The 14067-nt window shown below is 39.5% G+C and overlaps 1 protein-coding gene across 33 annotated transcripts in view; it reads right to left on the bottom strand.

Moving 5' to 3' along the window:
• SLMAP (sarcolemma associated protein) overlaps positions 1 to 13060 on the bottom strand; it is a 138950-nt gene extending 125890 nt beyond the window's left edge. For all 33 annotated transcript variants that reach the window (XM_032868383.1, XM_032868386.1, XM_032868384.1 and 30 more), the window contains exon 1: positions 12819 to 13060. In XM_032868383.1, coding sequence (XP_032724274.1) covers positions 12819 to 13016 — 198 coding nt within the window. In that variant the 5' untranslated portion in view covers positions 13017 to 13060. The remainder of the gene's footprint in view (positions 1 to 12818) is intronic.
• Positions 13061 to 14067: the final 1007 nt, after the last annotated feature.

Raw genomic sequence — 14067 nt, 5'->3', positions numbered from 1 at the left:
TGCCTCACTAAAACTCACTAAAATGACTCGAGGAACTCAGAGAAGTGCTTTACTTACTATTATTGGTTTATTATGGAGGATACAACTCAGAATAGCCAAATGGAAGAGATGCACAGGGCAAGGTCTGGTGGAAGGCGCTTCCATGCCCTCTCCCAACCCAAAGGTCCCTGAATTTCAATGGTTAAGAGCTTTTACAGAGCTCAATCTGCAGCCCACACCCTCTTTCCTGGAGATTGTTAAGTGGGGCTGAAAGTTCTAATACTCTAATTACATGGTCTTTCTAGTGACCAGCTCCATCCTGAAGCTACTAGGATCCCCCAGCCACCAGTCATCTTATCAGCATACAAAAGACATTCATCATTCTGGAGATTGCAAGAGTGTTAGGAGCAGTACAGCAAGAACCTGGGATAAAGAACGATTTTTTTTTTTTATTATATCACACTATTTAACACCTTAAAAAGAGTTCCAAGGTTTTAAATAATTTAGTTACTTCAGGAGATTCTAAAGACAGACATTTAAAGGGGAAAACTTCTTAACAATGAAAAAGCCCACTTACGGGAAAAAAGGCATACAGTCTTATTGTGCAAACACACCAAAGAAAATAAAGAAAAATTACAACAGTGACAAGTTATTGAGTACTCATTCTGTGCCAGGCATTCTGATAACTGCTTTACATGAATCCTCATTCAATCTCTACAACAGTTCTATAAGGTGAATCCCACTATTAGCCTATTTTCACAGATGGGGGAAAGTGAAGCACAGAGACTCCCAAGGTCGCAAATCTGGCAAGCAGTGGAGCCACGATTCCAACTCAGGTAGTCAAGCTCCGGAATCTTTAACCTTTAGTTAGCCACAGTGCCTCCCCAACCCCTCTTGCCAACAGTACTCAACCACCTCAAAGATTTGATAGTTCTATTTTCCCCTCCCCAACTCCATCAACTTTGGGTTTGCATTTCCCAGAATACACCATTCTCTTTAAGGCTTTTCTGCCTCAAATACGTACTGTTCCCTTGGGCTGGAATGTCCTGCGCACCGACCCCCACCCCCGTTTTTTTAAGATTTTATTTTTAAGTAATCTGCCTCCAACATGTGGCTCCAACTTACAACCCCAAGACTAACGTTCCACAAAATAAGCCAGGCTGGCACTCCTAGAATGCCCTGGTCTTTTTTTAAATGCAGCTAGTAAAACCCTAATGACTCTTCAAACAGCAGCATTTTTTTAAAAACAACTTTCTCTGTGAAGCCCTTTTCCTTCCTTCCACATTTTCTGTCCCCAATCCTGGGCGAAGGAATACTTCATTCCCTTTGCTACTTCGAAACAGTGATTCACAGATACTTCTATTGTCGGACTTAATTGTGTTATAATTCTATTTTTCAGTACTACCTATTAGGCATTATACCACAATGCAAGCATATGACACTCAGACACTTGTTAAAGAGTAGGAATGCATAATGGTCCAAGTTAAGTTCAACTTTTTTTGTTTGTTTGTTTGTTTGTTTTTGTATTTCCTGGGTTTATTCTCTTTGTTCCAAGCCCTAAGCATCATCCTACTTCATTCTACCTCCATGGCCTGCACAGTTTCCTCAAGCAGTTCCAGGGTCAGTGGCTTCACTGTCCAGGACAGGACAGCTGTGGTCCCAGGGGCAAAGCGGTACTGGCTGGGCCTTCATGTTCGCCTGGAACCAATCCTCCAGTACCGCCAGGGCAGTGTTCTGGCCGGAACCCAGGGCTGCGAAGGGCAGACGGCTGTAAGAGCTGTGGGGGTGCACGCTGTAGATCTGCGGTCTGGTGAAGTCTACTCCGCCCACTATCAGCGTTAAGTTCAACTTTTAAGTGAACACATTTTTCTAGTCAAGACAACATGATTCGTTCTAATAATATTTTACTACCCTCTATGTGCCTACATACCCAAAAGAGTCACTGGTGACACCCCCCATGTTTATTACAGCATTATGTATAATAGCCAAGATACAGAAGCAACCCAAGTGTCCACTGACAGATGAATGGATAAAGAAGATGTAGTGCATATATGCGTGTGTGTATATATCCATGTGTGTGTGTGCATGTGTGCATATATACCTATGCACACACACACACAGGGATATTACTCAGCCATTAAAAAAAAAAAAAGAATGAGTTTTTGCCATCTGTGACAACATGGATAGGTCTAGAGGGTATTATGCTAAGTGAAATAAGCCAGACAGAAAAAGACAAACACTCTATGATTCCACTTACCTGTGGAATCTAAAAAACAAATGAATTAACAAACAAAAAGCAGAAACAGACCCATAAATACAGAGAATAAACTGATGCTGCCAGAGAGGAGGAATGTGGAGGGATGGACGAAATGGGTGAAGAGCAGTGGGAGATACAGGCTTCCAGTTACGGAATCAAGAAGTCATGTGGCTAAAAGACACAGCAAAGGGAACATAGTCAACAGCACTACAACAGCACTGCATGGTGACAGATGGTAGCTACACTTGTGGTGAGCATAACGTGATGCATAAAGCGGTACAATTGCTATGTTGTACACCGGAAACTAATGTAACATTGTGTGTCAACTATACTCCAATTAAAAAATAAAAGATTCACTCCTGAATAAAATTATTATCTTAAACTCCCCGGGTTCAGATTGGGGCTTTTCAACTGTATCTTTCCATAATTTCCCAACTCCCACATTAAGACCTTGGCACTACAGCTTCTCAGTAATATCAAAATTGTGCCTGTTAACAAACATTTCAATATTAGGAACACACTCTCCATCTACTAAAGTTTTTAGAACATCTAACAAATAAGATACACTAAGGAAGTAGTGATAAATATTAAGATACATGGTACTTCAAAAGTGGCTCTGCTAATCTCACCCACATTTGAACAGTTGTTCTGCACTCTTCTACTTCCTACACCCTAATCTGCTTTCACTAAGCTATTACTCCATCTAACATTCTTTTTTTTAGAAAAGCTTTTTTAAGATATAATTGACATGCCATACAATTCACTGTTTTAAAGTGTACATTTCAGACTGGTGCAACCATCACAATCAATTTTATATCATTTCATCACCTCAAAAAGAAACCATACCTATTTACCAGTGACTCCTTATTTTTTAAGATATTATTTATTTATTTGACAGAGAGAGAGAGATCACAAGTAGGCAGAGAGAGGCAGAGAGAGGAAGGGAAGTAGGCTCCCTGCCTAGCAGAGAGCCCGATGTGGGGCTCAATCTCAGGACCCTGGGATCATGACCTGAGCTGAAGGCAGAGGCTTTAACCCACTGAGCCACCCAGGCGCCCCCCAGTCACTCCTTATATTAGTCAAGTTCTTCAGAGAAGCAGGACCAATAGGATATGTGTATATATACAAAGAGATTTATTTTAAGGAATTGGTTCACATGACTGTGTAGACTGTCAGGTCTGAAATCTGCAGGGCAGAACAGCAGGCTAGAGACACAGTTTAGAGGTACTCTTGCAGTCTTGAGTATGATGGTTCTATAAAGACAGAATTCCTTCAGAGGAACCTCAGTTTTTTCTCTTAAGGGCTTCAACTAACAGAATGAGGCCCACCCACATTCTGAAGGGTAATCTGCTTTATTCAAGGTCTACTGATTTAAATGTTAATCACGTTTTACTTTATTTTATTTATTTATTTGAGAGAGAGAGAGGTAGAGATAGAGCACAAGCGGGGGTGGGGGGGATGTGCAGAGGGAGAGGGAGAAGCAGACTCCCCACTGAGCAGGGAGCCAGCCCAGGGGCTTGATCCAAGGATCCTGAGATCATGACCTGAGATGAAGGCAGCTGCTTAACTGACTGAGGCACTCAAGCACTCCAATGTTAATCGCATGTAAAAATTCCTTCAGAGCAACATCTAAACTGGCATTTGACCAAAAACTGGCTACTATAGCCTAGCCAAATTGTCATATAAAATTAACCATCATACTCCCTGTTACTCCCAAACCCTGGAAACCACTAATCTACTTATTCTCTATGGATTTGCTTATCCTACACATTTCATACAAACAGAATTATACAACATGTGGCTTCTTTCACTCAGCATAGTGCTGCCAAGGTTCATCCATGTTGTATATATAAGTACTTAATTCCTTTTTATTGCTGAAAAATACTCCATTATAAGGTAAACCACAATTTATTTATCCACTCATCAGTTGATGATAAATTTGGGTTCTTTCCACTTTATTATTATATTATATATAATATATTTATTATTATATTATTATTATAAATAATGCTACCATGAACATTAAAACATCTAGGTTTTTATACAGACATATGCTTTCATTTCTCTTGGGTATATATCTAGGAGTAGAATTGCTAGGTTATATAATAACTCTGTAACATTCCTTTTCACCAAGCAAACTGAAACAATTCAGAACTACAAACTTTGTCTTTCTACAAGCATAACTACCATGGCTATACTGGTAACATATAAGCATGATCTTATTTTCTATCCCTGAATTTTTGAAATGTAAGGAACTTTATAACTAGTATCTAATAGTATTAAATTTAGTTAGTATTTCAATAAACAATTAAAAAAGCAAAATATAGTCATTTTTTCTACATTAGATTTACATATGGGGGGGTCATACATACATATATATACATTCTATTTAAAACAGAACCTCCAAACATACTAAACTCAGAAATTATCAGATGAAAGAAAAACCCCTTTTTCATATATTATAGTATCTGAATAGTGATCCTCCGATATCTTTTCATGTGTAGAGCTGTTTTTATTCTACTTGTAAAATGTTAAGTGACTAATAAATACTGTTTCAGGAACTAATCTTCAATTAAAACTCTAAAATATCTTAGAGTTAATAGATACAAGGTTTTTATTTCAATGCATTTTTTCTTCTGATACACTTTTCAGTAACAGGTTAATGATTAGGTTAATAATGACTAAGAATGCTTAGGTAGCAAAAAATAGAGTGGTCAAAAGTGTGCATTCTGCAATTAGATGACTGGAATTTGAATCCTGACTCCACCACCGTCTTTGTTATGCTGAAATTCCTTCACCTCTCTGAACCTCAGTCTTCTTACCTACAGGACAATATCTACTTCTACTTCTACTTCTGCTACTACTTGAAAAGTTTGTTGTGATGATTAAATGAGATAATTTTATAGCAGTCTGAATACTGGTCAGAACTCAAATATTGACATATTTCAGAGAAGCTTAACACAATTCACTTGGTATCATCAGCTAAAAAGTTCATTTTAAATTATGATCCAATCACTTACAAAAAAAGTAACAACAAAACACTATGTTTCTTGATCTACACACCCAAGTAAGGAAACCCACAGAAAAATTTTTGAAAATTACTTACCAAATTAATAACAACAGGTACTTCTGGAATAGGGGAAGAGAAAGAGAGGTAACTATGTTCAGGAGAACATATATATTCTCTATATAATTCCTTATTGCTTGAATGTTTGAGAATGTATTCCTACTATTTGTGTAAGTAAAAAATAACAGCTTAAAGGTCCATATTGGAAATTCATTTCTGCTTGGCTCACATCTAGAACAAGTCAGCAGTTATAAATGCAGAAAAAACTATAAACGTAGAAGTACTGACATATCCTTAATACAAATAAATAAGGAAACATTTCTTACATCTTTAAATTCAAATCTAACCCAAACTGTATTTGACAAAGGATATAGTATTAATCACCAAAAACATCGACGTTTTCAAGTGCCTACAAAAACTTTTTAAACTTTTTAAATTACACCTATCTGCTATTCTCTTTATTTTTTAAAAACAGATTTTATTTATTCATCCATTTGAGAGAGAGAGAGAGGGAGCACACAGGAGGAGGAGCAGAGGAGAGGGACAAGAGGACTCCACACCAAGCTTAGAATCCAATGCAAGACTCTAGGCTCAAACTCACCACCTGGGGATCATGACCTGAGCCGAAACCAAGAGCGGGAGGCTTAACCAAAGGAGCCGCCCAGGTGCCTCACAGGTATTCTCTTTGAAGGATAAAAAATTTACATGGGAGGCTAGTTTTTCCAAGGCTGTTTCATTCATTTGCATAAACACCCAAATCTGAATCAGTTGCCTGAATGCAAGCCTAAGGAAAAATATATTTATTGCTGGAAGTATTAGAGGTATGTTTTTAAAAATGCTAGTTGACTCAGAGAAATAATTAACTCAGGTTCTTACAGAATTTGGAAGTCTGTCATATGACAAGCATTTTAGTTATGCACCCAGAAAATAATAGCTCAGATTATCTTTCAAGAGAGCAAAAGACAGATTTTCATTACAGTAACTGTTCAGTCCATACTAAGATAGCTTAGAATAAAAGTCTAACAGTGGCTTTCATTTCAAGGGGGAAAAAAATCTAGATTTTGGTCCCAACTCCCACTGTTACTAATAGATGACCCTGTACAAATAACCTCTAAACATCCAACTCCTTTTGGATAAATGGCATCCAGCCTGTAGCTGCTTTATGTACCTCCTAAGAGTGTTATACAGAACAAGTGAAATAAGAAAGTACTCTGACTGTAAAACCCTTAAAAGTATTATTTTGCATGAGAATGGATATATATGTAATAGCTCAAAATTAATGTCACCAAACACAAGATTTTCTAGAGTCCTAAAATGCTTAGCAAACTGTCATGCACACTGCAAATTCCCAATAAGTAATGATTTTTACAAAGACTACCTATTGGTAATTGAGTCCATGATCTCAAATTAAAGATTAACTCAAATGACCTTCTGCCCTTTGACCCTAATCAGGGTTTGTAGAAGTACAGACAGCTCTATTGTTCACATTTCACTCATTCAAACATTTATGTAGTGCCTATCCTCTTGTTCTCAAGAGCTCACATCTGGCAGGGCAAGCACATTTGCATTATAGTTATTTTGTTGTCTGTGTCCCATAATGAAATTATATACAAAGTTCTATGGGAGTATAAAGGAAGAAGCTATTAATTCTTTAGTTAGTGGGAGTTAGGGAAGGCTTCGCATTGAAACTGGGCCTCAAGGGATGAAGGGGAAAGGTCATTCTGGAAGACAAAACAGCAAAAAAGGCACTTGTTCTAGGAACAGAGAGCACTGTCACACAGCTACTGCATAGTTTGGGGCAAAGGAAAAAAAAAGAGTAATAGAAGATGGAGCTGGAAAAAAGGGAAATAAGAGACAGATTTTGAAGGGGTTTGTACATCGTGTTAAAAATTAATGGGGAAACAACCAAGATTTCTGGGCAGACAGGTAAACTGTTCATTTACTTATAGCGGCAACGAGAAAAGTTTGCACAGAAGACTCCTTAGAATATTTCCATAGCTAACAAATGCCATCATTTTTCTTGATTCAAGTAAGTGACATACATTAAGAACCAATCTCACAGTCTTTTCACTTAAAAGTCTAAATGACAGACACTCCCCTTCCTATTTACCGCAGAGAATAGATATTAAGCTCTAACATAAATACCACTTGAGAAAACCAAATAGAAGCCTAAGAACGCAAAGAGTAAATTCAACCTAAGGAGAAAAGTCAAATATCTAAGCGGGAAAAAAAAAGTTTTAAGTACATACACCACCTACATTTTTAACTTGAATAGGTAAAATACTTCATTTATTTTCCACTATTGTGAAAAATATGAAATGAATCTGTGCTTTGGATATACAATCTGGCCTTCTGAACATGTTTATATCAATGTACCTCAAACATAACATTTGTCAATTATATTACTTTGTCACAAAAACCAACACCTCTTAATGACATTTTTACTTCTATCAACAACAACAAAAAAATTGGTGAAACAATACACAAATAAAATCAATGATCTGCTATTCTCCCAAAAGCCAGGGAGATCCTGAGGCCAGGATCTTTGTTGTCATGTTTAGATATGGAAAAGAAGAAAAAAGAAACTATCTTGATTGACAAATTCTGAAGATTCTTCCTTTGCAATGACTTCCTTGCAATGTGACATATCATTCCTGCTTTCATGCCTTTACTTCAGGAATTCTTCCCACCAAAACTCCTTCCCCTGACTAACTCTAGTTACATCTGCCTTATTTTAAAAGTCCTAAGGTCTAGCTTAAATTGTATCCTATCCATGAATCATCCCTAAAATCTCCAGTACTTACAGAACCTCTTTTTTTGCTGAAGTCCTAATTAGCAAGTTAATATAGTTGTAATTTTCACCTTCTAGCATTTAATCATTTTTATTTCTACTGTGAATATGGTCAATGCCCTGACAAAACGATATCAGATCTAAACTGTTACAAAGCCTTGCAGTAGCAGAGTAGTTAAGAGCTTCGGTTCTAGACTCTAGAGTCAAAAGTCAGAATACCGACATTCAAATCCCAACTCTACCATTTATTAGCTATGTGAACTTGGGCAAGTTAATCTAATCTCTCTGTGCCTTAATTTCCTTATGGGTTAATGTGGGGAAAAATAAGCAGTTATCTTAAATAGTTATTTAAGGATTAATTAACATGTAAAGCATTTAGAACTGGGTATGGTACATAGTTAGTGCACAAGTATTAATTAAGCTGTTCCCATTTGTCCTTGCTCCAGGCCTCCTTACATATTGTTGTCATATCACTTTTAATTGGTGGTTCTGTTATGTTAGTGCCCTGCAGAGAACTTTCCCTGGCCTTCCACAGTACATGGGTCGATGCCCTTAGTTTGTTAATCAAGGCACTCCACAACTACCTCCTCAGCTTTAGCTACTCAGAAACAGACAAATAAGGCAGACACCCTCTCTTCCATGGTCTGACAACTACCTATAAAAGAGAAACAAACATAAAAATGTCACACAGAATGGATGTTCACACATAGCTACTCTCCAAAAAACTTCTCCAATCCAACAAAATCAATTTCATCAGTGACTGGAAGATGTCAAATTCATTCAAAATTACCTGCTTTTGTCTGTTTTATTCTACTTTCGTCCACCCAAAACACACAAAAACCACGCAAAAAAGACAGCTTTTCTTAAGATGTACCTATCCACCCCTATTGTAAAGTCTAATTCAAACACCATCACCCTTGCCATTTAAACTTACTTAATACTATCTTATCTCAATCACTTGTGTATTTTTTGTTTTGTTTTCTTTTGTTTTTATATTTTATTTAGAGAGTGAGAGAGCATGAGCTGGGGGAGAGGCAGGTGGAGAGAGAAGCAGACTCCCCACTGAGCAGGGAGCCCGCAACAGGGCTCTAACCTCAGGACCCTGGGATCACAGAAGGCAGACACTTAACAGACTGAGCCACCCAGGCACCCTTCTCAATCAACTGTAACTAAGGTGTACAGTCACCCTCTGTATCCAAAATATAAGCTTCTAGAAAGAATAACAATTTCTAACCAGTTCTTGTTTTCTTCCCTCTCACCACTGTGCCCTCCACTAAAACAGATCATGGTAGCACAGGTGCTCAAAAATATGCATTGAATTTAAGTAAGAAAAAGTGAAACTGGAAGTAGAATACTACTGTCACTTATTACTAAGTAAACTACAGTAAGAGTGCAAAAAGACTACTGTATCAACCATTAGACTATCTATCACCTGTCCACAGAGACTCAAATCAAGTGGGACCATCCAAATCAGAAGGAGGCAGTCCACTCACTACCCCTTCTATGTAACCACCATATGGGTAGATTTGCTTGTTCAGTGGTAACTTGGTCAAAAGAAGGATTAATAACCATTCTATTATATGCCATCTAATTTGAAAAGCTTCACTTCCAAGAGAAGTGAAGGATGATACACAGGGTCAGCTCCCAAGCAGGGCAATAACAGACTGCTACACTCCTGAGTAGATGATTTGGGGAAGTTTATTAAATTCCACTTTATGGCAAACCTGTCACCCTCCAACCTGCAGGTTTTCAGTACCCATAAGGCATTCCACAAACTTAGCATTAAAAAGTGTCACCTAGACTCCATGTGCCTATGCTTTGCAGATTTTCTACAATGAATATGTATTACTTGGATAATCAGAAAGTTTCAAGTGTTTATTACCTCTTCCAGCTTTTAATGGGTCACCTATAATGGCTAGTGCAGAATGAAAAAATCACAAGGTAAAAGTCAACCAAAGGGTATATATCACTCCAATTCTCCACCTCCCAGGGAAAGTGCAAATGTGAACAAAGTTCTCAACTTTGTATGTTCAATTTAAAAGATTACTTCTACATATGCCATCACATGAAAGAAAAAACAATTCTCATTACCTTCCTAGGACTCCACAGCATACAGAAATTGCAAAGAGCTGTCTAGATGGTTTGCTTTTCCCCCGACCTCAAACACCCTCCTCACTAAGAACTAGGCCCTTAATAAGGGCCACAAACAGGGTGCTAAGTAATTTACATGATTATATCAATCTCAAAACAATAGTAGGTACCACTATTATCCCCAGAAGAGAAAACTAAGGCTTAGAGATGAGATGTTTGAAAAATAAAAACCTGCCTGAGGTGATGCTTATAGAAGGAGGGGATTATGGTATTGTATAAAGGAATTTGCTGGGAATATATATTAGGCTCAGTGACTTATTTGTTATGAGACAATTATAGCAGAAATCCTCAAACTAGGGGCGCCTGGGTGGCTCAGTGGGTGGTGCCTCTGCCTTGGGCTCAGGTCGTGATCCCAGGGTCCTGGGATCAAGCCCCGCATCCGGCTCTCTGCTCAGCAGGGAGCCTGCTTCTCCCTCTCTTTCTGCCTGCCTCCCTGCCTACTTGTGATCTCTGTTGAATAAATAAATAAAAATCTTAAAAAAAAAATCCTCAAACTGGAAATTTCATACATGGAAAACAGTAAGTGATATTTGGTCAAACTGTGGGTTTTCTTTGAAATTGTGTACCTCAGGATATCTGGCACATAATAGGTGCTCAATAAAACCCTGTCTGTTCAAACCCAAATGTTAAACAATTTTATTCCTAAAATAATTTGATCACATGGCAAAATCTGACAGGTTATTTGTTTTAACTAGATTAGGCTGTGCAGTATTCAATAATTATATCTATACCTAAAGTAATGGCCTCATATCCTGTTTTTAGTTAAAGCAGGAAAAAAGTGAAAATGGTGGAAATAAGCTGTGTATCTTTTAAAGATAAGTTTTTCTAATTACAAATTCAATTTTAACATGTCTGCTCAATTTACACAATACTCACTATGGATCTAGTCTTAGCCATCTCAAAATAATCTACTGTGGGGGTTTTAGTATAGCCATGAAAAGCACTGCTCATGTAATCACTATTTTTTAAATAAGTAAAAGAAGAAAAATCTGAGTCTCCTTTGAGTAGTGTACCAAAGTAAAGCAGGTGCCTTTGCAGATTATGTACTTTAAGCAAACCTGTTATTTGATTAAGCTGGACCTTAGCTTAGACAAAAAGGTCAAAGCTGGTTGAATTAAGGCACTGGCAGTTAACTGATGTTTGAATTTGATAGTTGGAAAGATGAGTTCCATGAATATTCACTTTAAATGATTATGGGTAATCTATGAAGTCTTTCAGACACCCAAACTTTAGTTTCTACAGAGAAAGAAAAAGGGCCTGTTCCATAGGTAAATGAACATCTGGTGTTATACAGAAAAATTAACATCTTTTTCAGTTCACATCCTACACACAGAATAGGGCATAGGTATTATGCAAGCACAATCTTTTCCTCCTTTCTTTGAAAAATGATTTATATAATAATTCCTTAATTCTGTAGCAACAGAGTATTGCCTTCTTTTTTTTGAAGCTCAAGTTTCTTTCATTTCAAAATACTACCATTGGAAACTTAAATTCTTCTTTTAAAAAAGACTTTATCATTTAACTCGGGAAGAGGAAGCAAAAAGTCAGGAGGTGAAGCCCAAGGTATTCTATTAGTCTTACATAACTTAATCTAAGTCAGAAATGATTCAGTATCTCAAAAGCACAAAAATGAATTCTTCAGTATATTCTTCACACACATTAAGTATTAAAAATTGAAAGGGTCTTATTTGACTTTTTCTTGTATTCTTAAAATATAAGCACCCACAAGTATAGTAAATTAGGGTGCCAACATAAAAATGCAAAAAGGATCACACTTAGAGAGCATTAAATTCATCCTATCACATCTAGGTAATGCAATATTTGATAGAACTGGATATAATTTCAGAAAGTACATTAATTTCATAACACTGATATTTAAATATCACCTTTACAAGTATGCATTATTTTTAGTAAGTTCTTGCAAGGAACACCAAAAACGATTTTCAAAAGCAATACATATATGTTCACCCAACGTGCAAACAAAACTCTAAAAATGTAAAGCTACAGTTGTTCATGATTAATGAAACTGGCTTTGAAAATTGCAAATTACTCCTTATCAAATATTTCAAAAACGTAAATTTACACAAACAACTGTCCTTACTAGAAAGACCATGATCTGAACTCAGCTAAAAGCTGTGTTAACTCCTTTTCACCCCTGAGACACCTGAGCCCCAGTGTAATACTGGCCACAGATTCCCTGCATTGCTTTGGGAACTGCCGCTTGCATATTCAAACACTGAACGGCAAATCCACCTTTCTAAAAAGATTTGAAGCAAAAAGCCAAGTTTCACTATCTAGTTTTCTGAAATGAATGAGAGTTTGGGATTTCACTGGGAATGACCACATTATCAAGATGCCATCGCCCTCCCGAGGCATTTAATTACAATACCTTCTCTGTTTTCCATTCAACCACCTCAACTAAACTTCCAGTAGAACCAAATACCCAAAAAGTTGGTTCCATGGCCTTGCTCAAAGTCTCCTCTGGGTGCAAACGCTGGGATCCTGCATACATTATGCAAAAAGGGCAAAGGGAAATGAGAAGTAAAGATTGTTAGATAACGTGGTGACATTACCTTGCCCGTCTTGTGATCAAACCAGACGAGAGCATGATTCCTTGACAGCACTTTGCAATCAAAGGTAGCATTATTCTGCGCTGGTCGACAGCGGGCCACGGAGCGGCCGATTTTAATGGGTTCGTCCAGGTAGACATGGCGCTCCTGAAACGGGTGCGAGTTCGGGCGGCAAGTGAAGATGGCCAAGGCTGACGGCATCGAGGACAGACTGGGGGTGTCTCTCCTACCAAGGGACAAAGAGGAGTTCCACCGGATCCGGACTGCCCTTCACAAGCCTATGCCCCTATCCCCCCCAAAATTTTAAATTAAAACAAACTGCGCATTGTCCAAGCATAACCAGTGAACATCAACAACTCTTCACTTGAGTGGGAAGACAAGCCAGCGCAATCCCCATCACCTCCTTTAAAACCCAGCAGCGCCCTGATCGCAAAAAGTCCCCAACTGGCAGCTTTCAGTCCATCTTCTTCCCTGGGAAGAAAAGCCTCAAACATCGGACAGCTTCGGCTAAGAAAACTCCTGGAAGACAGTTTGGGGGCTGGAGGTATCCAAGCAGATGAGTCACACACCAATTCTTGTGTTTTGTTTGGGATCGCGGCCGCTTTCCCCCCTCGGTGGCGGAAATGTTGCAGCACTGCAGCATGAAGGAAGGGTCGGTTCGGTGCGGCCAGGAAGGTCCTTTCGGGCCGAAGGAAGGTGTCGCCGAGCACCTCTGGGCACCCACTGCCCGTCTTTGAGGGCCTCGGGAGTGGAAGGGCAGAGTCGTGGGGGTCTAGACCGCCAGCGGGACAGTCTGCATTGCTCTTGCTGCGCGGAGGCCGCCCGGGAGGTGGCACGGGGTCCCTGGCACGAGCCGAGACGGCGGTGGCTGGGGTCCTTGGCGCGAGGAGTAGGGGGACAGGCAGAGGCGCGGGCAGCGGCCGAGGCGGGACTCCCGGGCACCTGGCGGGCGTCCCCGCGCCCAGGGCGGAGATCCGGCTCGGCAGGCCGGTGCGGACAGAGCGAGGCGCAACCCCGCGGAGGCTCAGGGGTCTCGGCCCGCAGGAAGTTGGTCCCTGAACGCCTGAGCTCCTAGCTGCTGCTCAGCACACCGGCCGCCTTCTTTCAGGGTCGCCCCCGCGAGGGTCGCATCTCAGGGACGACAGCCACAGCTCCCAGCGGACGAGGAGGTGGGGGAGGGAGGCTGGCCCGGAGATTAGGGGAGAGGCCTGGAGGCCCCGGGCTGGGTCCGCCGCAGCCTCCACCACTCGCG

This window comes from Lontra canadensis, unplaced genomic scaffold, assembly GCF_010015895.1.
Source record: "Lontra canadensis isolate GAN:19392208 unplaced genomic scaffold, GSC_riverotter_1.0 scaffold35, whole genome shotgun sequence".
NCBI lineage: Eukaryota > Metazoa > Chordata > Mammalia > Carnivora > Mustelidae > Lontra > Lontra canadensis.
This window is presented reverse-complemented; position numbering and strand designations above follow the sequence as displayed.